At 50.6% G+C, this 23486-nt stretch overlaps 2 protein-coding genes across 2 annotated transcripts in view; one reads left to right on the top strand and one right to left on the bottom strand.

The window, feature by feature from the left end:
• Positions 1–10778: 10778 nt before the first annotated feature.
• The window catches only part of Br-c (broad-complex), a 58758-nt gene continuing 46050 nt past the window's right edge, over positions 10779–23486 (top strand). The window contains exon 1 of the mRNA XM_006558460.3: positions 10779–11433. The gene's annotated coding sequence lies outside the window, so the exon portion shown is untranslated. The remainder of the gene's footprint in view (positions 11434–23486) is intronic.
• Positions 22186–23486, bottom strand: part of LOC107965398 (U1 small nuclear ribonucleoprotein 70 kDa-like) — a 4334-nt gene continuing 3033 nt past the window's right edge. Inside the window, exon 2 of the mRNA XM_026444790.1 lies at positions 22186–22987. Within this exon, the coding sequence (XP_026300575.1) occupies positions 22711–22987 (277 nt within the window). The 3' untranslated portion in view covers positions 22186–22710. The remainder of the gene's footprint in view (positions 22988–23486) is intronic.

The raw sequence follows: 23486 nt of genomic DNA, 5'->3' as shown, positions 1-23486 counted from the left end.
GAAAGGAAGGGGAACGCGCAGGGTAATTAATAATATCCTCGCCGCACCCCCTTGGAGCGAGAGGTGACAGAGGCGAGGGAGGGAGGGCACATGGGAAATTTCCGGAGCCGGGACACGCGGAAGGGACGCACAAGAAACTTGCCTTCTCCGCGTCTATTGAAAAATTCCATGCATCCGTGACTCGTCGTTTCAAATTTTATTCGACCTAATGTCGAATTGTCCCCCGATATTTCTTTTCTTTTTTTCGTAGCCGCGTTTCAATAAATTTCAATTCCATCTCCGAAAAATCAAAATATATATATATATTTACACCAGTATAAGTGACCAACTCTCGCTTCGTGTTCTAGGAGGGGAGAGCGGAGGGAACGAGAGGGGAAAAGTTTGTGTTGTCGGGAGTGTTTTCGGGTTGTAGGAATGTTCAACGAAGCGGGGAATAGTTGGCGGGTCCCGGGAACGGGGTTCACGTTTCGGCCACGGCCGAAAACTGCGAGGAAAAAGGAAGTTCACATGGGTAAGCTCGTGCGTTTCTAGACCGGCTACGTACACACCTAATTATAACTATCTTACATCTACCGCATCGTATTATTAACATATATATATATATATATATATACACACACATATTATACGTGTACGTATACATCCACACGGTTTGTTTGCGCCTCGTTTCGGACGGCGCGATACGCGTCGCGTTGTTTAACAAACGAAATTCTGTACGAAATTCGCAAGGAAGGATGCGCGTATAATGATCGTCCATTATGCAGCCACTTACGTCCGGGATGGGGAGGAGGGGAGGGGAGGGGTGGGGGTGGGGTGCGTTCCCACGCGGAATGCGTCCAATCGCATAATCGCGGCGTAACGAGCGGACGGATCGATCGAAATTTCGACTTTCTGGATAGAGTTGTCCCGCGGATAATGTTTCTCGTCCGATTTCCGACCGGTGATCGGATCGGATCGGATCGGATCGGACCGGACCGGAGGAGGAATAAAAAACGAGAGAGAGAGAGAGAGAGAGAGAGAGAGAAGGGGGAGGGGGAAAAAAATGAAAATGAACGGGGGTTGGGGAGGAAAGCTGAAAAGCGAGAGAGAGAGAGGGAGAGGAAAAAAAAAGGGGGTGGAAGATGATCCCGCGTGGCGTGAAAATAAAAACACGACCGCGAAAAACTCGATTGGATTAAAAAGCGTCTGGCGTGAAACAAATTTAAAACGTTTAACCGTGAACATCGATTTTTATACCCGATATAGAAGGCAGATTTTCATCGTCCGTGAATTTAACAAGCTGTGTACACGATTTGGCGTGCTAACTTATGCCATGACGCGATGCTCGTTTTTTTTTTCCATCGTTTCTCTCTCTCTCGTCTAGTTTTCATTCTTTTCCCCTCTATTTACCACTCGTCTCTCCTCTTTCTCGCTTCGTCCATTCGCACCAAAAGATGCGTAATAGCGGAGAAGAAGATATCAATTTCCGTATATAATATTAATAATGGCGCGAATCTTATTTATAGGAGATCGATCCGATGATTTTGACAGGACGATCGGGGAAGGAAGGGAAAAGGAGAAGAAAGAGTTCTCTTTACGGCGAAAGAAAAGAAGAGAGAGAGAGAGAGAGACATCGATGAATCTGGGGGTCTGTCTAAAAGTCGCCTCGACGGTATTCCAACCAATTTCATCATAACCGATCCCTTGCGTCACCAAAGCCTCCAGCTCGAGCCGAACGGTTTCATGCTTAACCGATGAATGTTCGCCTTGATCGCGTTGCTCCACTACCCGCTTTGAGGCGAGGTACACGAGGTCGCTGCTTAATGTCGCGAGCCGGCTGCACTCGACCAATCACGCGCTATACGCGTGATACGTACTCACTTGTAGAAAATTGCGCCGCCGCCTCAAGGTGCACGCGGCGGCAACATTTTTCTTTCCTTCTTTCCTTTTCTTCTCTTCTTGCTTTTGAGAATAAACTCGAACCGTCACCTGGCCGAAATCGAAGAGCCGAAATCGCGACGCGCTCGCTCTCTTCGGAGATCTCTCTTGATTAAATACGCTGCAGATATTATATACATATACGTGTATATATCGTATAGGTTTCTAATTTATTTCCCCTTTCGATAAACCGACAATTAGAAAGCTCTCTCTCTCTCTCTCTCTCCGTCTCGCTCTACGTTGCTATTATTTTCAGCCGCGTGGAGCGATCGGACATCCGGTGATCGTTACGCTCGTAACGTTTCATTTATTAACTGCGAGCGAGTTAAGGGACGGGGCTCGTCCACAAAAATTCGCTCGAATCACGAAGCGAAGGGGAAGGCGCTTCCGGTTGTTCATTATGCGTTAGAACGCACACGCGTGTAATCGGGAGGCGAATCGTGAATTAGGGTTCTTTCTTTCGAAATTGCGCAAGAATCGTGTAGACTTCGTTGCTCCCTCTTCCTCGGCCATCGGTTTTATTTAAGTATCTTCCTCACGATTTTATTTATTTATTTATTTTTTTTGTTTCTTTCTTTCGAAAGGAAAGGGAATTACGCGAATATCGAGAGATGATCGCTTCGAGATTTCCTTTTCCCTTCCTCCTCGAATAATCGGCGAATATTCGGGCGAAACGCGGCGCGAGTCCAGCTGCACGACCGGCAGCGCGTGCTGTTGGCCTGCAGTCTGCAGAAAATTGCACGTGTTCCTCCGATCTTTTTTTTGTTTCCTTTTCTTGGGAAGGAGGAGGGAAGGAGGGAGAACTATCCAACTAGTCAGGGATCGATTACGAGACGTTGCGACGTTAGATCGGGTTGGAAAGGTGGTTGAGAGTTGGCCTCGACTGTGTGTCGACGCGTAACAATCATAATCTACCAGGAAATCCAATCCCTGTTCTCGACGTTACGGATAGTTCAGTCGGTTAAGCGATATTTAAGGCGCGACCGAGGCTGGTGGAACGTGTACGGGAGGAAATAATTATTTAATTGTTGCTCGATAGGTGAAAAAAATATGCGCTTCCTCCTCTCCAAGAGAGGAGCAAAGAGAGATCTCCTAGGGGGCGAGAAAAAACAAACGGAAAAGAAAAAAAAGGAAAGGAAAGCTGAGGGAAGGGAGAGAATTTAATTATTCGATATACGGAGTACGTAATACGGAGGAGGGCGGGCGAGAAGGGCTCGTCCCAAATACGCGGCCCAAGTTCAACGACCGGCGTCTTGGCTGAATGGCCAAGGGTCAGGAAGCAAGAAGTCGTCGGATGGTGCAGCGGGAGAGCACCGATGGACGACGGGACGGTAACGAGTGGCCCGCGCGGCGTGTGCAAGGAAACGAAGTGGGATTGAGGCGAAGTGACAGTGACAGTGACAGTGATGCATCGCCCGTTCGCGAAACGCCGATTGCCAAATCCGATGAGCTGGTAATAAACCTTTTAAAACGGCGACAACAACGGGGACGGTCCAGTTCCAATTCCACGAACGACTATTTCTTCATTGAACGTTTACCATTATACTCCTGTCGTGGTCGAACCAACGTTGTCGTGCACGAGCGTCGTGTGTGCACGAGGAGGTTCCATCCTCGCGTGCATACACACACACACACATACACGCGCTCGCACGAATAAATTATATCGCGTTGTATTATATCGCGTATAAGGTATTCCTTTGTAACGTTCCCTCCTCCAACGAGCTAGCGAAATCGCCAACGGTCAGCGTAATTGAAGCTCTAGGAAGGCTATGCGCGATTGCCTAAGACGGAGTTGGTTCTTCTATGCGCGACATATTTAGACGAGTCGCTGCATTCTAGCCCCAGCGGTTCCCAAACCGAGGGAACGGATATCGTCGCGAGGAAATCGATCGTCGGATTCATCGACGACGGATGAACGACGGTCGCGTGCGATCGATCGCGGTAATGCTAGACTCGAGATGGTACATGGAAACACGAGCAACCCGTCCATTCGAGACAGCGAATCGGTCACAGCGTATATATGCGCGTGTATATATATATATATATATATCGGTCGTGCCACAAGTGGAATCGGATCGACTCGATTCGCGCCGCGTTTGGGAACCGTTTTTTCCTTTTTTTCCTCTCTTTTTTTCCCGCCCCTCCCTCGCCTCGTCCAACACTCGTTTGCCCTATTCCCGTTTCCCTGACAAACGCATACCGCGAATACGTTGGCAATTTTGATGCGCCGCGATCACATCAGGTGTCGTCACCGCGGTGTTGCGAAAATCCTATCGAAGTCGGCACGCGGCACGAAGAATATTTCGAAAATATTTCGATGGCGCGACGAGGAGCGCGAAAAACACGAAAAACGCTCTCCCCTCCCCCCCAATTTCGTTCGTTCATCTCGTTGATACGCTGAAAATTCGTTCGAATGGCGGGGAGAGGTGGAAAAAAAGAATCGATTTCGAAGAGGAGAGAAAAGATTCTCGATAGTGTTTTAAATAAAGAGGGAGGGAGGGAGAGGGAGACCACATCTCTTGGGAAGCAGGGCGAGCGAGATTTTTAACACAAAAGATTATCTAACACCGTCCAAGTGGCGTTGAATATAGCGTAAATTCGCAGGTAAGAGGTTGAAGCTGGCGAGTTGTTTGGCGAAAGGTAGCGTTGGAGGGGGGGGCGAGGTAGAAGGAAACGCGAGGAGGAGGAGGAGGAGGAGGAGGAGGGGGAGAAGGAGAAGGGGAAGGAGGGACACAGGTCCTCGGGGCCCAGGGTGGCTAGCTTTTGAAGCTGGCCAGAAAAATGGTAGTAGAACGAGGAGAAGAGATATACGTATATATATATAAAGAGAGAGAGAGAGGAGGGGATCGAGGCGAACGGACCCTTTGGAGGAAGATAGAGCAAGAAGAAGGGCCAGGGGGACGGGTGTCGAGGCGGCACAGGAGGTGAACGTCCAAGGGGGCAACCTGTTCGGGGTTCATGGCCCTCTCTCGACTAGCAAACTCGCAGGAAGCCATCCTGCCCAATCTGCTAGCGAGGCCCGTGCGAAGGACCCGTGCGCCGCGGCGATCCAACGCGCTCGTCAAGCTAGAAGAAGATCCCTCGATCCCTGGTTCAAGGACGTGACAGGAAGGATGCATTCTAGGACGATGCAACGACCATCTCCCTCCTCCTCGACGCTGTTTCTAGGAGAAACAACAAGGAGGCGAGACACGATTCTCGTTCCTCTCTCTCTCTTTCTGCTTTTCGCTTGCTTCTCTCGTTCTCTCGTTTTCGTGGAAGTGGAAGATAGATACGGATAGAGAGGAATCATGGCGATTCGGACAGAGAGAGAAAAGGGAAAAGATGGGAGAAAGTAAGGAAGATCGAGCGTATAAGGGGAACCAGTTTTCAGCTCGATCCTCGCTGGGAGAAGGTTTACAGAGATCCGAATTCTTAGCGGAATTCTACCTCGATTCGTTGCAACCTCGACGGGACGGGACGGGGCTGAGGGTTTCGTGTTCCTATTCCGTCTTATTATCCCGGGCCGAGATTTATTTGCCGGAGGCCTGTAGGCCACCACCACCTCGCGCAATTTATAATTCATTCACGTCGGTTCTCGGCGAGACAACGGTAGTAGCGGCTTATTGCGAGAAGAGGCTCGTTTCACTTTTGGCGGGGATCGGGTGAGTCAGGTCAAGGATCCCTGCGGAGAGAGATCGTCCGCCGCTGGGATCGATGATTCGTGGAAAGATTCGTTTGGCCGCCCGATAGTTTCGATTATTCGCCTTTTTGTCAATCGTCCTTGCGCACACGCGCAATGGATGGACGAAGAAGAAGGAGAAAGTGACGAATTATTATTCCTCTCGAAGGAGGAGGAGGAGGAAGTAAAGGAGAGGAGGAAATGGTTAGACGTCAAAAGGAATAGAACGAGGCGAAAGGAGAATATCCAACGATCGGGGAGAAGGGGGGCGCGTTAGGCGTTAACCGAGATCGCCTGTGCCGAGTGTGAAATTATAATCTTATCTCGAAAGCGCGTTAGTCACACTGCAAACACGCCGGTACACGGAAAAGCGATAGGCTTAATTCTGCATCGTGGCGATAATAGACGACTTTTGGGAGAGGGGGAATGGTGGGAGGAGGAGAGGGATTAAGAGGCTCCGTTGGTAATCTCACGGTATGGTAATCGAATTTTTCGGAATTCTCTCGCTTCTCCACTCCTTATTGCCATTTTCTTTTGCCCGAACGAATTTCGGTCACAGGTAATACGAGACTCGTCGGCGGCCGACCGGCCGAAAACTCGTCGTCGTCGAGCCAGGGATCCGGCTCGATTTACCTCTCTCTCTCTCTCTCTCTCTCTCGAGACCGCAAGAAAGTCGACGGTTGGTCAAGATTTTCGAGAGTGTCGAAAACGAGGGAGGAAGAAAGGAAGGAAGGAAGAAAGGAGTAACGCTGATTAGAAGTTATCGCGCGGGAGATTAATCCGAGGATACGGCGCGTAGTCGAGCCGTGACTCTCCCCGGAGAGATCGCCCCTCGTTTCACCCGTATTTTCACCCTTCTCGTGATTACTCGCGACGGATACATTTGGCCGATTGTTGTCCCGCGACGCGAGGCCGAGCCAATGCCGACGATTCGACGATGCACGCCCGATCCCTGCGAACGTGTGTACGTGCACGCGCGGCCGAAAACGCTATTTCAGAAATGGTATTTTTAGAAATGGCATACATATCTACCCGATGCAGAGGTAACTTTTTATCGACGACGAGCCGTTTCTTTTCCAGGTCGCAGCCACATGCGCAAACATCGACGAGTGCTGCATTCCTTTATTTTTTTTCTTTCTTTCTTTCTTTCTTTCCTTTCTTCTTTTTCCTTCTCTTCTCTTTTTCCCTCTTCTTGCTATACCGCGCGGAAAACCGCGCGTTAAAAACGCACCGGCGAAATGGAAGGATTCGAGAGAGAGGGGGAGAGAGAGAGAGAGAGAGATGTCGCAACCACGACACGAGAACGATTTCGCAAACGATAGATTCGTATTTTATTAACGAGGCGGCCGATGAAGGCCGCCGATTCGACGACGATATCGCACGAAAAAGGAAGGCGCTTTTTCGCGGATGGTTTGACCTCGAGCTCGATCGAGCGAGCAAGCGAGCAACCCATCAATTAGATTCAAGCAAGTGCTCGGGAGGATCGAAGAAGGCGATCGATTAAGGACGAGCAGGAGTCCGTTAATGATCCACGAAATATTAATTGGAATTTGCATGGGCGCGAGTTCCAGAAAATTGGATCTCTCGACCCATAAACGAAAATTTCGAATTTAGTCGTGGTCTCGCGTCGAGCACCTGCCGTCCATCCGTTCTCAAGGGCCGAGGAGACCGCTCCATTAGGGAAACGTCTTCATTTCAGAGCTTGGCTTGGTCTAGCTCTAGCTAGAAATAACTCTACTCGATCTCGAGAGACAAACCGCAAAATTTTCGTTCGTATCGACAGCCGCCCCTTCTTCCTTCTTCCTTTCTTTAAAAATCGATCGATCTCGAAAGGATCGACAGAGAGTTGGTTGGTTCGAGTTTTCGCACGCGCGCGACACTGGCGCGCATCCCATAACCATTGCCCGCCTAAATTCGAGCGAAGCCATGCGTACTCTTCCCGTACGCGATAAAGTATTTCGATCGCGTATCTCGAAAGACGCGAATCTGCATCCGTTCGTTGGTGTTATCACGCCTCGTGACGTGGATGCGGCGCGTACCTACGGCCGGGCAAAGGTAAACACCTTGCAGTTTATTGATACAGATGCATCGAAAAAAGTTAGACATCCTACTTACGGATTGAATAAGTGTATAGTTGCGAAGGACGGGCGGGCGTCTCGTATCGAAGGAATTGCATCTGTGAAAACGATCGCGTCTGCGTCTGGCGGGGCGAAGCGACGCATTCCAAGCATATCCTTCCACGATGTTTCGGATACGGATAGTTTCGAAAACGATCGAGGACGTTTCTAGATCCAGAGAATCGACAGGAATTTTTTTTTTCCTTTTTTTTTTTTGGATGCGCAGTTAAACGTAGGCAAATTCGGCTAAATGCCGCGATAGGGCTTGGAAGGAGGGGAAGGGAAAGGAGGAGAGAGAGAGAGAGAGAAGGAAGCGACAAGAAGGGTGTGCGTATAGAAGAGCGTGTATAGAAGGGGAAAAGGGAGGACGAGGAAGGAACGGAACAGAGAGAGGGTTAGGAAGGGTGCAGGCAGTGGCGAGTAGAGCGGGAAAAGCGCGCGAAAAGCGGTTGGGAGAGAAAGACGGAGAGAGAGACGGACACGGATAGAGAGACGTGGGCCAGGGGTCGAGGTTCGGGGTGTGGGGTGACGAAGAGAGAAACGAAGGGGCAGAGCGGGAAGGCAGGCGAACGGTCGAGACTCGAGAGACGGGCGAGGGGAACGAACGAACAGACGAACGAACGACGAACGAACGAACAAACGTACGAACGTACGAACGAACGAACGAACGAACGAACGAACGACGAACGAACGAACGAACGAACGAACGACGAACGAAGTGTTGCATGAAAGAGGAGTAGCAAGAAGACGAGAAAGAGAGAGAGAAAGAGAAAGAGGGAGAGAGAGCGAGAGAGAGAGAAAGAAAGAGCGAGAGAGGGACAAAAGCTAGGGTTGGGGGACCACTAGCGAGGAAGTGGTGGGGCCAAAGAATTGGCGAGGACCAGGCTGCTCGGAGCAGGAGGAGGAGGAGGAGAAGGTGGTGGCGGCGGCGGAGGTGGAGGAAGAGGCGGCTGTGGAGGAGGAGGGTAGTGGAGTGTAGTCGGAGGGGTGGCGCGGGGCAGGAGGCTGAGTATAGGTGGGGGTTGCCGCCCCTCTCACGCGTTAACCCCGCCAACGTGGAGAAAATCGAGAGAAAGAAAGGGACGGACCGAGGGAAAGAGAGAGAACGGGGGCCACTGCCCCTCTCCTCGTTCCGCGAGGTTCCTATGAATTTTGCGACACTCAATAAAAAGTGGTTCCACGAGGTTAACATTTCGGTAACTATACCCTCGCCTACCCAGGGCGCGCACGCACGCAGCACCGACGAGAGCGGATCGGAGCGGACGCGTAGAGACGACGAAGACGACGAGGACGACGACCACGACCACGACGACGACCGCGTTCACGACCACGACCGCGACGACCACGAGGACCGCGACTACGATTACGACTACGACGACGACTGCGACGTGGACGACGACGACGTGGACGACGACGTGGACGAGGACGACGACGACGACGAAGAAGAAGAAGAAGAAGACGCAGCGCGCAAGGACGCCGACCACGAAGACGAAGAAGACGACGACGACGACGACGACGACGACGACGAAGACGATATCGCGCGACAAGGACGGCGGCGACGACGACGACCACGTCGGAAGCACGCACGCACGCATGCACGCACGCAGGCAAGCAGGCTCGCTTGCACACGATTTCACGACGACGGCGTGTGTAAACACACGCGCGGAGAGAGGACGCGTGTAAACGGCATACACACGGATGCGCGACGCGCGTGTGGAGAGAGAGAGAGGAAGCGTGCACACACCTACGGAAATTCAGACGTGCGGGCCGAGCCGGTACGCGCGCGTGCAGAGAGAGAAACACGGTCGTGTGTAGCAGCGAGGAGAGTGAGAGAGGGACAGGAAGAAGGAGGAGGAAGGAGAGAGAGAGAAAAAGTCCGAGGGACACACACAGGGGCGCGCGGGCGCACGCATACATGCACGCGCATGCACGCATACCACGAGACCGCCGAAAAAACTGCACGGGAGAGGCGCAGCAACGGGCAAACCGAACCGCGCGCGAATCAAGTGCTTTGGCCAGTCGCGTTCCCAATCACTCTACGACTAGGTAGTCCCCCGGTGTGTCCTAAAGAAGCGGCAGGGAGCTGGTCCTTCGCTCGATGGTGTCGTCCCGCAAGATAATACCGGATACTTTACCGCGGGATCCTTCTTCGGTGATCAACAACAGAGATCCGACAACTTCGCTCGCCGATACGCCGTTCTAGATCTTTTTTTTACGCAAGAATCGCGCTCCTCGCCGATCCTCGTTCCACGCTCGATCATTCGTAACGTTTTGCGCGTGATATAACGTGACACCGTGCAACATCGCAACGGTTGTTGGAAGATCAAACGGGAGTGCTGCGTATAAACGTACATCGTTTTCTTTTTTTTTTTTTTCCCCTCCCTCCCCCCCCTGTTTTTCCTTTTCCGTTGCCGCGTTCTCTCTCTCTCTTCTCGAATCGAATCGCGCCCAACTGTCGAGGCCACTGTCCGCAACTACGACCGAGGAGGAAGGAAGGAAGGAAGAAATATTTTGCGCGTCGATCGAGGATCACGAATTCACGAAGTGAAGAACGAATCGAAATCGATCCCGTTCCGAGGAGCGCAGAGGCATCGATCGTGGGATATTTATCGTGGCCGATATTTATCAATCTACACGCGCGTCGCACACGTTGCGGACACCGAGCGACCGAGAGAAGGGAAAAATCCGTGGATCGTCGTTCCATCCATCCGTTCTTCTACGCGACACGGTGCGTGCCATCGCGGTGTTACGTTGTAGCAAGGGGCCCCCGCCGAGGACGTGTCTTCTTGTTCTTGTTCTTGTTCTTCTTCTTCTTCCTCGACCCTTGCGTCCTTCGAAGCGCGAGTGACACCCGCGTGTACCGATACGTTGTTACATCCTCCCGGGCGAGGAAGAGAGTATTCGAGTTCTTCTTCGTCGAGTAGCCTGGAGAGGACGAGGGAGGAAAAGTGAGACGAACGAGAGAAGAGAAAAAGAAGAAAAAGAATCGGGGGGTTGACGGAGGAAAAGAAGAAAAGAGTGCTACAATACCGTTACCCTTTCTTTCCTCTTTTTCTTTTTTCCCCCTTTCTTTCTCCTTCCCCCTTCTTTTCATTCCCCGACCCTTTTCGCATCGTGAGGCTACGTAGCAAGCGAAGAAAAGAAGAAGAAGAAAGAGAAGCAGGAGGAGGAGGAGGAGGACTGTACATTCGTATCGGTTGACGGTGATCGGTGACGGTTCGATCGAGGAAACGGAGAGAATCTTTGATCGATTTGTGTTTTCGATTCGTGTGGATCGTATCAGGGTCACGACGACGTTGCCGACGACGTTTCGTCGCACGCGGTTCGAGGATCGGTGACGCGCACGGCGACGACGAGTCTCGTTGTTGTCGCCGTCGTACGTTGGCCGTGCACCTTTTCACGAGGATGGACCTACGAGTGCCCCCTGCACGCCCCGCAACAGCCCAAGAGACCGCGAGCGACGATTGCACGGCATAGGAGGAGGATCTCGGGCGGAATTGAGACTTCCCGGTCCGTGGATCGTCTCCGGCCGACGACGACGACGGAGGTGGAGGAGGAGGAGAGGAGACAGGACAGAAATCGACACACAGAGAGGACAGCGGACAGCAGAGAGGACGGCAAAAGAAGGCTCGCTTCGTCGCGATCGTCGCATCCGACAGTCAAACGGTGGGTTTAGCACCGACGACAAGGACACCAGGCAAAGGAGCCCCACACTTTACTTCGCGCTCAACGATCAAGGTACGTCCACAGCTGAGAGTGGTGGCCTTCGGCCGCCTGTCGGCTTCTAAAGCGAGAGACGCGTCCGATAGATAGTATGCTCGAGCGAGAGAAACGCGTGTATACACGCGACAAAGATACGTTACGAGCGCGACTGTACGGGGGAAAGAGTGCGAGAGACGGGCAGTGAGAAAGAAGGAGAGTGGGAAAGAGAGGGACGAGAGGGTGTGTGCGCGTGTGTGCGTGACACGGAGGAAACGACAGATCGTGTGTCCGTGAGAGAGAGAGGGAGAGAGAGAGAGAGATTGAGAGAGATTGAGAGAGAGAGAGAGAAGTGCGTATATACGTGTTCTATTCGTACGTATTCGCGCGCGCTACGCATATACACGGATACACGCACACCTCGAGAACTCACTATCGGCCAACATTGTGTGCGCGCCCGACCGTTGCACATGTCTATATTCGCGACTACGCGTGCATTTATTCCGGTTTGTGTGGTGTACCACGTATGCAGAAAGTATCGTGTATGTATACACACGTATACACGTGAAAAGAAGGAGCGAGAAGAAGGTATCGTAAGCATGATTTGGTCGATGTTCACGGACACGTTTCGCGTGTCTACGCTCAGCTAGTTAACCCGTCTCGGTAGAGTACCTATAGTACAGAGATATATGTATATATATATATATATACGTACGGTTTATAATACACCACACAAACATACGCGCACGTACAGATATATATACGTATACGTAGGATAGAACGCGTGTAAAGAGCAGCAGCAGCAGCGGCGCGACCGTGAAAGGTAGACGCGTGTGTAGCGGCGCTAGTTTAGTAGCGTGTTTGCCCATGAAGGGAGGGATCGCCTCCTGTGCGGCTAGACGATCGCTAGACGAATATAATGCCAGACGTTAGAGGTTGGCTGGGAAATGACGTAATCCGTCTGCCAGCGCCCGATCCTTTTGTCGCGCGCGCCGCTCCGGGCCGCGTGTTACGAGTACCGTGTGTACGTACGTTAAGCTCGACCCTGCTCCTCGTTCACTCTCGTTTTCTCCGTGTTTTTTGCCCGGTTTTCCTAGTCGCTCCTGCGTACCGGCCGCTCTCCCTCTCCCTCTCTTTTCTTCCTTTTTTTTCCTCTCTCTCTCTCTCGTTTCTCTCCCTCTAGCACCCCGCCACCTCTCTCTCTCTCTCTCTCTCTTTTCCGCTCCACTCTCGCCCGTTTCCTCTTTCTCTTTTTTCCCCCCTCCGGCGTTCATTCACGAAAAATTCCGCGTCTCGTAATACGACGCTCGTTCTCCTCTCTCTCTCTCTCTCTTATTCTCTCTCTTTGTCCGTCCGTCTCTTTCGCTCCGTGGTGCGCGCGCGAGCGGAAAGCAATCGCCAACCCGTTGGCGAGATTCAATTAAACCGGGCCACGTCGCGGCGATCGCGACGATGATTCGCTTTTGTTGCTCCACCCATCCTCGCGTGGATTATTTGGAAAAATGAAAGAAAAAAAGAAAAAAAAGAACGGAAACATCCGTACCAGGAAATCGGCCGTTCCTCCTCAAGGTCACCAGCCGATCCATCGACTCTTTGAGAGTCGAGCGGAGCAGAGCGAAACGTTGTTCGTGTTTTGCGGGCCAGCGTTACGTGGTTGGCTCCCTTTTACTCCCATCGAATCTCGACGTCTCCGATCTCTCTCACTCTCTCCCCCTCTCTCTCACTCACTCTCTCTCGATTCTCCTTCCAACGCGACGACGGCCAACAACATGAGGCCATCCTCCTCTCTTTTCTCCTCGATTTCTCTCCGCAACGTCGAAAGAGAGGAATCTCGGTTTGGCGGAGGTGCGCTCTCACGATGTCGTTTTCGACCCTACGCACGACTCTCCCGGACGCTTCATCTCTCTCTCTCTCCCTTTCCCTTGCTCGCTCTTCGCAGGACGTGCAACGTATCGTGCAGATCCCCTATTTTTACGAGCGACGCGCGTTTGTTACACGATGCCGCTGCAAGTTGAAAACACCGACCGACTAGGTATAAATAGATCTCGCGATACCGAAGAGCAGCAGGGGGAGGAAGGTGGGAGGAAGAAGGAGGAAGCGCGAGGGTGACGAGGGCGGGAGAGAGAGAGAGAGAGAGTACGAATGGGGATGGAACGAGATGAGGGGAGGCAAAAACGTGGTAAAAAATAAAAATCTCGTATCTCTTTTACTTTTCTCCCTCTCGTTCTCTCTCTCTCTCCCTCTCCATCTAGACGATGATCCGCGAGTTCTGGAAAAAGAAAAAGGAGAGAAAAAGAAAGGAAAGAAAGAAAGAAAGAAAGAAAAAATTCACCGAGCCGTTTGCGCGCGTATATTATGCGCGCGTCAGACGGCGCGCGCTCGCCACGCCAATAAAAATTCCTCTGTACAAAGCCGATCCTTGAACGTGAGTTTGGAACCGTGATCCAGGAGCCTTGAAGGCTCCCGCTCGGCTCTCGCCTACGAACTCATCGAATTTGTCCTCGCTAGAAGGATACCCGTCTTTTTTTCGTATTCCGTTCTTTTAGATCTGGACAGATAGCCGGCCGATTTACACGCATACGACACAGGAGGCCTCGTCGCTCCTCCTCTCTCTCTCTCTCCCTCTCCCTCTTCCTCTCTCTCGAAAATGATTTCTTTTCCTTTCTTTTCCTTTCTTTCTTTCTTTCTTCTTTTTTCTTTTTTCCCCACTCGACGTTTCCCGAACGCTCGCGTCGTTTTCTTCCCCCCTTTCCCATTCTGAAGAGGAAGAAGGAGAGGATCGGAAAGAAATCGGCGAGAGAACGAACGCTTAGCGCGATCGCTATTGTGACGGGCGCGTTGCGACGAGGCCGGGCCGAGCAGAAAAGAGGGAAAAGACAAACCAGCTTTACTAGTCTCTCTCGCTTACGCCGTTTTGTCGACGTTCTCCTTGCGTTGTGCCAGCCTTACGGCTTTTTTTATCGTCCACAATGACGCATAGATGCCCAGGTGCTCTCTCTCCGCGTGCATGCTCGCCAGCTTACGCACTCCTCCTCCCTTCTCGCTCCCTCCTTCACCCTCCTTCTCGACACGTACGTGCCCGCACAAGCTCGCAACCGTGTAAATGCGTGCAAAACTCGTGCGACGCAAAATAGGCACGGGAGAAGGAACCACGGTTGCCTCACTTGCCTTTTTTTTTCGCAACGGGCTCGTCCGGATTTTTCCTTTTTCTCTCTCTCTCTCTTTCTTTTTATTTTCTTCCTTCTCTTCTTCTTCTTCTTCTCGCGAAACCTCATTTTTTTCTTCCTTTCTCTTTTTTTTCCTCCAAGGAAATCGCGCTCGAAACGAAAAAAGAGGAGACACGTTCGATGAATCCGTTTGGCGCCATTTCGAAACGCGCCGTTTCCCGCCTCGACGAGTTTATTTTCACCGATCTAACGACACACTTTTTCCCGCTTCGATAATCTCTTCTCCTTCCCTTTCCCTTCCTCTCTCTCTCTCTCTCTCTCTTCATCTTTGCGTGCCCCCCTCGGTCAAGTTGCGAAACAATAACGCATCGAGACGAGTAATCTGTCGTTGCTAAACGTTACGCGATATCTCTGCTCGCACCCGCAATTTGCAATTGGCCTCGTTTTCGCTTCGAGACAGGGTAACATCGCTCGCTTGCTCGCTCGCTTATTCGCTCGCTCTCTCGCAAAACCGGTACTCGGATCGACTTTATCCTCGAGGTATCTGTTGCTCCACGCTTCCATTCCCTCAATCTCAACGCCTCGTTTCGATTCCTCCAAGACTTCCTCCTTCACTTTCGAACGGTTCGACATTTATTCGGCCCTCTCCCCTCCCCTTAGAATTAATTCACAACGATTATATAAATGATAAAATTAATCGCGATTAATTATCTATCCCTATATATATACGTATGATTTCTCCGATTTTTTCTCCTTTTTCTCCTTTCTTTCTTCGCTCGGTGAGCACCTGCGCCGAAAGGAAAGGGGGGTATATTATCCTCCGATAACGGTTTCTTCTCCTTGAACGGCGGAGGGTACCGCTCGCACCCGTTATTATTCTCCTCCCTTCCTCTTCTCTCCCGTTTTCTCTGCTCGAGTTCCCGCGGAACTATATCTCGACCGAGGGCATCGTCGCGTGTATACGTACATATATATATATATATACTCACACACGCGCGCCAGAACACAAACATATATATATATATATATATATAGAGAGAGAAAGATGGTTGTTTCGCCGCAACAATTCCGTTTTCGTCTCGTCTCGTCCGAGTCTCCAATTCGTCGGCCATAACGTCGAATGCGGTTATACGAGTCGATCCTCGTTTACCGCAAGAACGGAGATTTAATGGTGGTGGAAGGGCCGGCTATATAGTTAGACGCTTGGCCGGCGTCGAATCGCGTATTATGAAACGAGAAACACGGGATGGAAGACACGGGCGGGCCGATTTTGATTCGTGGCCCGATTCATCGGTCAGATAGCGATTATTTTGCGCGTACAGATTTCCAGCCTCGATAAACGGGGATAGACGGAGCAAAACGGGGGGGGGGGGGGGGACGGAGATAAAGGCGACGAGTTTCGGAGTCGCGAAAATAAACTGTTTAATTGGCGGCGAGGGGAGAAGCGGGGGAGAAAGGAGAAGGAAGAATCGCATCAAGTAACGCGGATAATCGTCGTGGTGTGGCCGACCGTTGTGTAATTCGTCGAAGGGAACAACACGCGTTCGCTTCTTCTTTGCGCGAAGATAATGTCGCGGATATAATGTAATTTCTCTCTCTCTCTTTTTTTCTCCAATGAAACGGAGTCTCTTTTCTTTTCTTTTTTTTTTTTTTTCAAATCGATAACGAATCTCGGATTTCGAGAGCGAAGTTTCGAAGTTCGCGAAAACGAGGCGAGCGATGTGGTCGAATTTTTTTTTTTTCTCTTCTTTTTCTTTTTCTTTTTTCGCCTCGATAGTAGTACTTGCACGCACACACCGTCTACGCGCAGGTATGCATGCACATAATCCGAATCGACCGATTAGATTAGACGCCTAGTAACTAGATTACGCGACGGCCGTGTGTTATCTGTGAAATTAGACTCCGGCTTGAATACGTTATTTAGGCGAACCGGATGCTAGAATAACCTCGGCGAGGATTTAACGGCCGGCCTTTGCCTTGCGATTTATTTACGATTTACTCACTACTACTCCGTCGTCCACGGAATCGTGAACGAATCGTAATTCGAAATTATCGGTCTATATAAATTTCTTTCTTTTCCTTTTTTTTTTTTTCCTTTTTTTCCTCTTCGATTCTTCGATTATCCAAACGGAGAATTTCTTTCTTTCTTTTTTCTCTACGCGATCCAAATTAAAATAATAAATCGATCCTAAGAAACGTGTATATATATATATATATATATATATCGGATACGGTATCTTATCGGCGGGCGTGATTCTCTTTGCCGGCGATGGTCAAATATGCATTTCGCGTGGCAGCTCATTGAAATTCATCACGGCCGCTCCCGTCCAGTCTCTCTTAGCGGCGTACGTTACGGAGAGAGAAAGAGAGAGAAAGAGAGAGAGACACTGGCCGTTATGAGAAGCACTGGCGAGACGTTCGCGAATATACATGCATTTGAATGTACGCGTTGATCTGGGGAACCGGCGGGAACGAACTTTATACCCGTCGAAAACGAGCGATTAGGAACGGGGGGAGAAGAAGAAAGTGTCCGTGTGTCGTTTCTTCCTCTTCTTCTTCTTCCTCCTCCTCCTCCTCCTCCTCCTTCTCGCTCGGCCGTGGAAAAAAAAATTTGAATTTCAAAACACCGAAACGTCCTCGTCGAGTTTTGAGAATCGAGTCGCGGATCGCGGAGAGCTCGCGTTGCAAATCGCGACTCGACAAATCGTTTCTCTCTCCCTCGAGCCAACGAGGTTGCCGGAGATCGAAGAGACGCACCACGTCGTGACGAATGGAAAGAGAGGGAAGAGAGAAAGAGAGAGAGAGAGAGAAAAGTTTGGCAAAAAGTCGAGGCGCGCGCTTCAAGGTTGTTGGCGTTTCACCGGTCGAAATTCTTTCCGCGTAAAGGCGGCCGGATGTCGCATGGAATCCCGATTAATTAACAGTGCGCGTATATCATTAAGGTAACAGTATCCATCCATCCATCCATCCATCCATACATACATACGTACGTATATACATCCATCCATCGCGTGTTATAGCTGTGACCGATCGCCGCCGAATCAGAGAATGGAAACAATGGGCGGCAGGCAGGCCTTTAAAAATTCCGTGGCCCACAGCTGATCCGTGACGAATCGGCAAAGTGTGTAACGGGCGAAGTTATATCGACGAAGGTATATATTTTTCCCCCCCTCAAGGAGGAGGTGGAGAGGCGGAGGAGGCGTATTTATGCGGACGGCTCTTTCTCCGCTTGTTCCTTCTTTGTCCCGTCGCAGCGCGTTACACGCGCACATGTGCGCACTTGCGCGCACCCACGACCGTCTCGATGAAAAAAAATGTCACGGCCGTGGGTTGCGTGCCGGTTCATCTATCCTCTCGTCAGCTGCATTTCGCCGTCACCGCGAGTCACCGCCATTTACGGTCAAGAGAGACAGAGAGAGAAGGGGAGAGGAAAGAAAAAGAGAGAAGATAAAGTAAAATAAAATAAAATAAAGGAAAGTTGGCCCCCCCCCCCTTCCATCTCCCCCTCGTTTCTTTAGGAAACGCTTTAGGAATGGCCGAAGACGAAGACGACGAAGACGACGGCGACGAGGACGAGTTCGAATAACGCTCGAAGAATAACGGTCCCGGCCGAAGGTGCAAGAACTGTCCGGTCGAAACCCCTTCTTCCCACTGACCATTCTTCCTCCCCCTCCCCCTCGTCTCCCTTCTCTGTTTCGAGAAAGAGAGAGAGAGAGTCGAGCAAGCTTCCGGGATTCCATGGAAACCGATCTCGCGTTTTTGCCTGATCCTTGAAATCGGGAGGGGGACGGGGGGCCAAGCCCGTGCTGACGGATCCATCCATCGTCTAAGTTGTCGTCTGTGGCACAATTAAAAATACAGACGGTGACCTATTTTCAGTATTTTTAAGCGTCGACAGAAATATTCAGTGGATCATCGTGTCTCAATTAATCGCGCGAGCACCGGTGGAAAAGTAGGTCGGCAAATCGGAGCCGGGGACAAGTCGGGGAAAAATAAGACGCGCTTTGAACGGAGAAAAAAGAAAGAAAAAAATTTTTTTCCACCGATTAACTAGTTATCCTTGATAATTGACGGGAGAGAGAAGGCGATTATTTCGATTTCGAACTTTTTGTTATTTTCCACGGATCTCTCTCCCTTCCTCTCTCTCTCTCTCTCTATCTCCATAATGCTGATATCCGGTTCCTACGAAGAAATTTATGGGTAAGGAATAGTAAGGGGAGAGACGATTCATTTCTTCATTTCTAAATAACCACCTTTAAAAAGTTTCGAATCGGTTTTTTAGACGCACGTACGTCGATACGCTGCGAAACAAGGATGCAACGGCTGCAGTAGCGCGAGTGCAGCGATAGTTAACCGTATAGTTGCAGTGGAAGAGGACGGTGTCGGAATAGACACGCACTAGGCCGCGGTGCAAGTAGCGCGCGTCTATTACTAGCCAGACAGGGAAACGTGCCGCCCTTTCCAACTCGCTTACCTCTCTTCGAGTTTTCTTTTTCCTCGCCGTCACCTCTCCTTCCTTCTTAACGCCGTGTCGTTTCCTCGAAGGAGAAAAATATTCCTCTAATAATCTTTTCGATCCACATTTCGACGTGCATGTATGTTACATTACTCCGTTCGTAAAAATCCTCTGTTTCGCGCGTTGTAGTATTATTCCCTAGAACGGAACGGGATTACAAGGCGAAATCGCGGGAAATGGAGGCGAGCAATTCTCACCTGGCGCGGTTGTGGCATCGCCGACTTCTCTAACACATTCCCACGTTTCACGGTGTATCGGGCAGCACGGGTATACCGATGAAAAGAAATAATTGGTTGTTTGGCTGCCGGCGGATTAGCCCGTTCGAGGTCAACGGCCACCAAATGTTTGCGAATGCAGTGGGAGGAGGGGGAAAGGGTACCGGTTCGAACGAAACACACACACGCTAGTGAGAGAGAGGGGGATGAGGAACGAGGGAGATGGGTGGAAGAGGAGGAGAGCAGAGAGAAAGGAGCAAGATGGAGAGGGCACGTACGATGCAGTCGCGCACGGAAAAAGAGAAAGAGAATCGAGAGAGAGTGAGAGAGACTAGAGACCCCGCATATTCTTGCCTACGCCACCTCACCCCCCGCGAAAGCCTCGCGTGTGTAGAGTGCATTTAGGACGCATGTACGGTCGTGCCTAAAGAGGATGATATTCTTTATCGCTGCAGTTTCTGTCTATTGGGACGAATTCATGCGGCGGTTGTTGGCGAGCGCGTTAACTGGCAGGTGCGCCGGGTTAATGAGCACACCGGGGTTCAAACCTGCCGAAAAGGGCGCTTTTGAGGTGCTTCCTCGTGTACCACGAGGTACCACGAGCACGAACAAACGACTTTTTTCTCCCCCCCCGTCTTGTTTCCTTTTTCTTTTCTTTCCCTCTTCTTGTTTTCGTTCCCTCCATTTGTTCCTCTCCATTCTCTTTCCTTTTTCCCCTCCCCCTGCTCTCTCTCTCTTTCTCTCTCTCTCATCCTTCTTCTTTTCCATTAATTGGTCTAACGGAGCAAGGTTAATCGCGGAATATTGAAATTTTTCGTTCACGAGCTGGTGAATCGCTCTCCCGACAAAGCGAATCCGTTTAAAAGGCGGGGAGCGGGTTTTCTCGCTCGAGACGAGGTTTCTTCTTCTTTTTTTTTTTTATTATCGGTACGAGGGAGAAAAAAATTTCCAAGCAACGACGCGTATAATATTTTATGTGGCCATAAGGATCTTCTCAAATTTCCCGAGATCGCAAATCTTTTCGAAGGATCCGTTTCAGGAAACGAACGAAATATTTTTACTTCCCATCCAGATTACTTAAGAATACGATTTCGTTATTTAAACGAAGAGATGAGGGTAGGACGGGGAGGGAGGGTGCGTAGTCGATGGAGAAGTAGACGCGTGACGTAGACGCGTTGGTGGGGAGGTGTTAATGCGTGTGAGCGAACCGGTGGAGGTGGGAAAGGAAGGTAGGGGCGGAATTTACAGGGTAGGAATGTCTTGGTCCAGCGATAGCCTTGAACCCAGGGGGGAGGGAGGAGGAGGGGGCAACGCATGGCATCGGAAGAGCGATGCGTTTTCGAAATTCGAGAGCGAGAAATCGAAACCGAAGTCCTCTCCGAATTTTTCGACCCAATTATCGCGAGTCCGGTGATAAAAATACATCACCCTCTTTATTTAGTGGTAGTCTAGTAACGCGAATCGAGGTCGATTATAAATAATGCCTCGAATTCGATCGATCCGAAAACGGGGGGAAACGAAAAATTTCCTTTTTCCTTTTTCCTCGCCTTCTTTTCTCTCCCTGCTCTCTCTCTCTCTCTCTCGCGCGCGCGCCTCTGCCCGATCCTCGAGCACCTGCAAGCTTGCACGCCGCTTCGTAGAGTCGGTCGCGAGACAAAGAGAAGATCGTGTATCACGCGATCGAATCTAACGCAGGTGGAGGCTACGAGACTCGGCGTGTACGCGGAGGACCGGTCGAAACATCTGCATTTTCCCTGCGCGTGTTTTTCTCTTTTCTTTTTTTTTTTTTCGGCCAACCAACTAAACCATCGTCCCTTTCTCTCTTTTTATCGCGCGCGCGCGCGCGCACGCTTCGGGTTTACGTTCCTCGTTATTATGCATTATTATCCTCCGGGCCGCATTTACCGCAATTCAGCGTTTAACGCGACGACGACGACGACGACGCGTCCTCCTCTTCCCGGCAAACGGTTAAACGCATCACGCGTTCGTTAGCGCGCAAACGATCTCGCAAGCACGCGCCACCGTTTTATTTACTCCGCCGTTTCCTTACTCTTCTTTTTTTTTTCTCTCTTCCTTTTTCTTTTCCTTTTCGTTTTTCGCTTCTCTATCTATCTACCTATCTACAGGTAAAGTTCATTAATTTTTCAACCGCAACCTCGATTTTACAAACAACGCGGAGGTGTGCACTCGAGGAGGAGGAGGAGGAGGAGGAGGAGGAGGAGGAACGACGACACGCGGTATCCTGAATACACGCATTCAAGGACAACTGACTCACGGACTCCGGTGCGGTGTACTCCATACGAAACGAAACGTTCGACGTATCGTGTATTTATTTATCCCCGATCGATCGGGGGGAGGGGATAAGAAAGACGATGCACCCGTTCATCCGTTCGTTTCTGCGTGTAATTAAGAAATCTCTCTCTCTCTCTCTCTCTTTTTTCTTTCTTTTTTCCCTTCCTTTCTTTCTTTCTTTTTCTTCTTTTTTTACACGTCTCTCTCGTTCCCTCTCTCTCTGTCTCGTTCGTTTATCCCGCCCGCCGTATTTAACGCGGTCTGTGTGACAATCGGTCTTGAAAAAATAAAATATCCCGTAAATACGATTTGCCGTTGAACAGAGCTACTTTATTCGGGGAAATAGACCGCAGGATGTGATTCATCGTGTTTGGACAGTCGATTTTTTTTCAGACACAATTTGGCGTGATAGGATAAACGCGTTTTATTTAGATAGATTTTACCACCGAATCAATTTCGGTATAAAAGGATTAACGTATACGCGCGTGGTTTTTTTTTTTTTTTTCGATTTTTTTTCCCCCCTTTTTTTTTTCCTTTTTTTTTTTTCGTCCTTTTTTTTCCTTTTTTTTTCCCCTCCCTTCCTCCCCCACGCTCCCCCCGGTTTTTGTTTGTCAGAGGTGAAAATTAACAATCGGGGCGCGCGTCCTTTTCACAGGTGGGATTTATTTCGTAACTGGTGGAGGTGCATTCCCGCTCACGGCTATTTACCGTGAATTATTTCGACCAAGGTCAGTGGAACGTTTCCTCCTCTCGGTGGAAACGGGATAGGAAACGGGAGAAGGAAACGGGTGGAGGAACGGAAAAACGGGGTTGCTCGTCGCCGCGTTTCACACGGAAACATTTCTAGGCAATCTAGTCTAGAAGTATAGGTGCCACAGCCCTCGGCTTTGGCTCCTAGGAATCCAATCAATAAATATTACAATGGAACCCCTAGAGAAGTAGGGGAGCGTATCCTCCTCTCGCTCCCTGCTCCCTCTCTGTCTCTCCTCTCCCCTTCTCTCTCTCTCTCTCTCTCTCTCTCTCGATCCTCCTCTTTCTCTCTGCCACGGCGGTGGAAAAAGGATCTGTCCTACGTCTCTGCTCTCACAGTCGTCGCGTTCCTCGTCCTCGTTCGCCTCGTCCTCGACTACGTCCGCGAAACTTTGCTCTTCTCTCTCTCTCTCTCTCTCACTCTCTCTGTCCCTCTCTTCCGCCTGTCTCTCACACGGTCCTTCTCTCGCTCCCTAGCACGCTTTTTCCTTCGGGTCGCCCTCCTCTTTTTCTCTCTCTCTCTCTCTCTCTCTGTCTCTCCGTCCTTCCCTCCACGGCCCCTCCGCCCTTTTCGCTCGCTTCCTCGCTCTCTCTCTCGTCCCCTCGTCCTTCCTAAGCCCGCACCGACTCCCGTTCGGCCCACCCTCCCCCGTCTCCCCTCTCATCCAACGGCGTTTACATTTTACTTTTCTAGTAGCGAATTAAAACCGCGTTCATGCGCAGCCCGCGGAAGGGCGTAATGATTTTTTGAGGGGCGAATCGAGTGGGGTCGCCTACAGCACCGACGGAGGGGGTAGTAGCTGCGGGCGCGAGCTTAGCAGGAGCAGGATGGCAGAAAGGGAGATCGCGAGACAGGCCGGCTGCCGAATAGATGGATGGCTAGACTCTATCCAGAGAGAGAGAGAGAGAGAGAGAGAGAGAGTGAGTGCACCGCCTTTCCTCGTTAAAATATCGGCGAACGATTAGAGAGGAGAGAATTCGATAGACACGCGCTGCTCGTTGGACAGACGCGACGCGTGGGAGTGGATGATTTTAAATCGCGAAAAAAACGAGGATCGAGGAAATCGAGAAACGAATCTCTACTTTCTTTTCTATTTTTATTTCCAGACTCGAAAACGTTTTTTTTCCTTCGATCTCCTTCGCGAAAACTTG

This window comes from Apis mellifera, linkage group LG13, assembly GCF_003254395.2.
Source record: "Apis mellifera strain DH4 linkage group LG13, Amel_HAv3.1, whole genome shotgun sequence".
NCBI lineage: Eukaryota > Metazoa > Arthropoda > Insecta > Hymenoptera > Apidae > Apis > Apis mellifera.
Note: the sequence above shows the minus strand (reverse complement) of the source record. Positions and strands in the feature narration are given on the sequence as shown.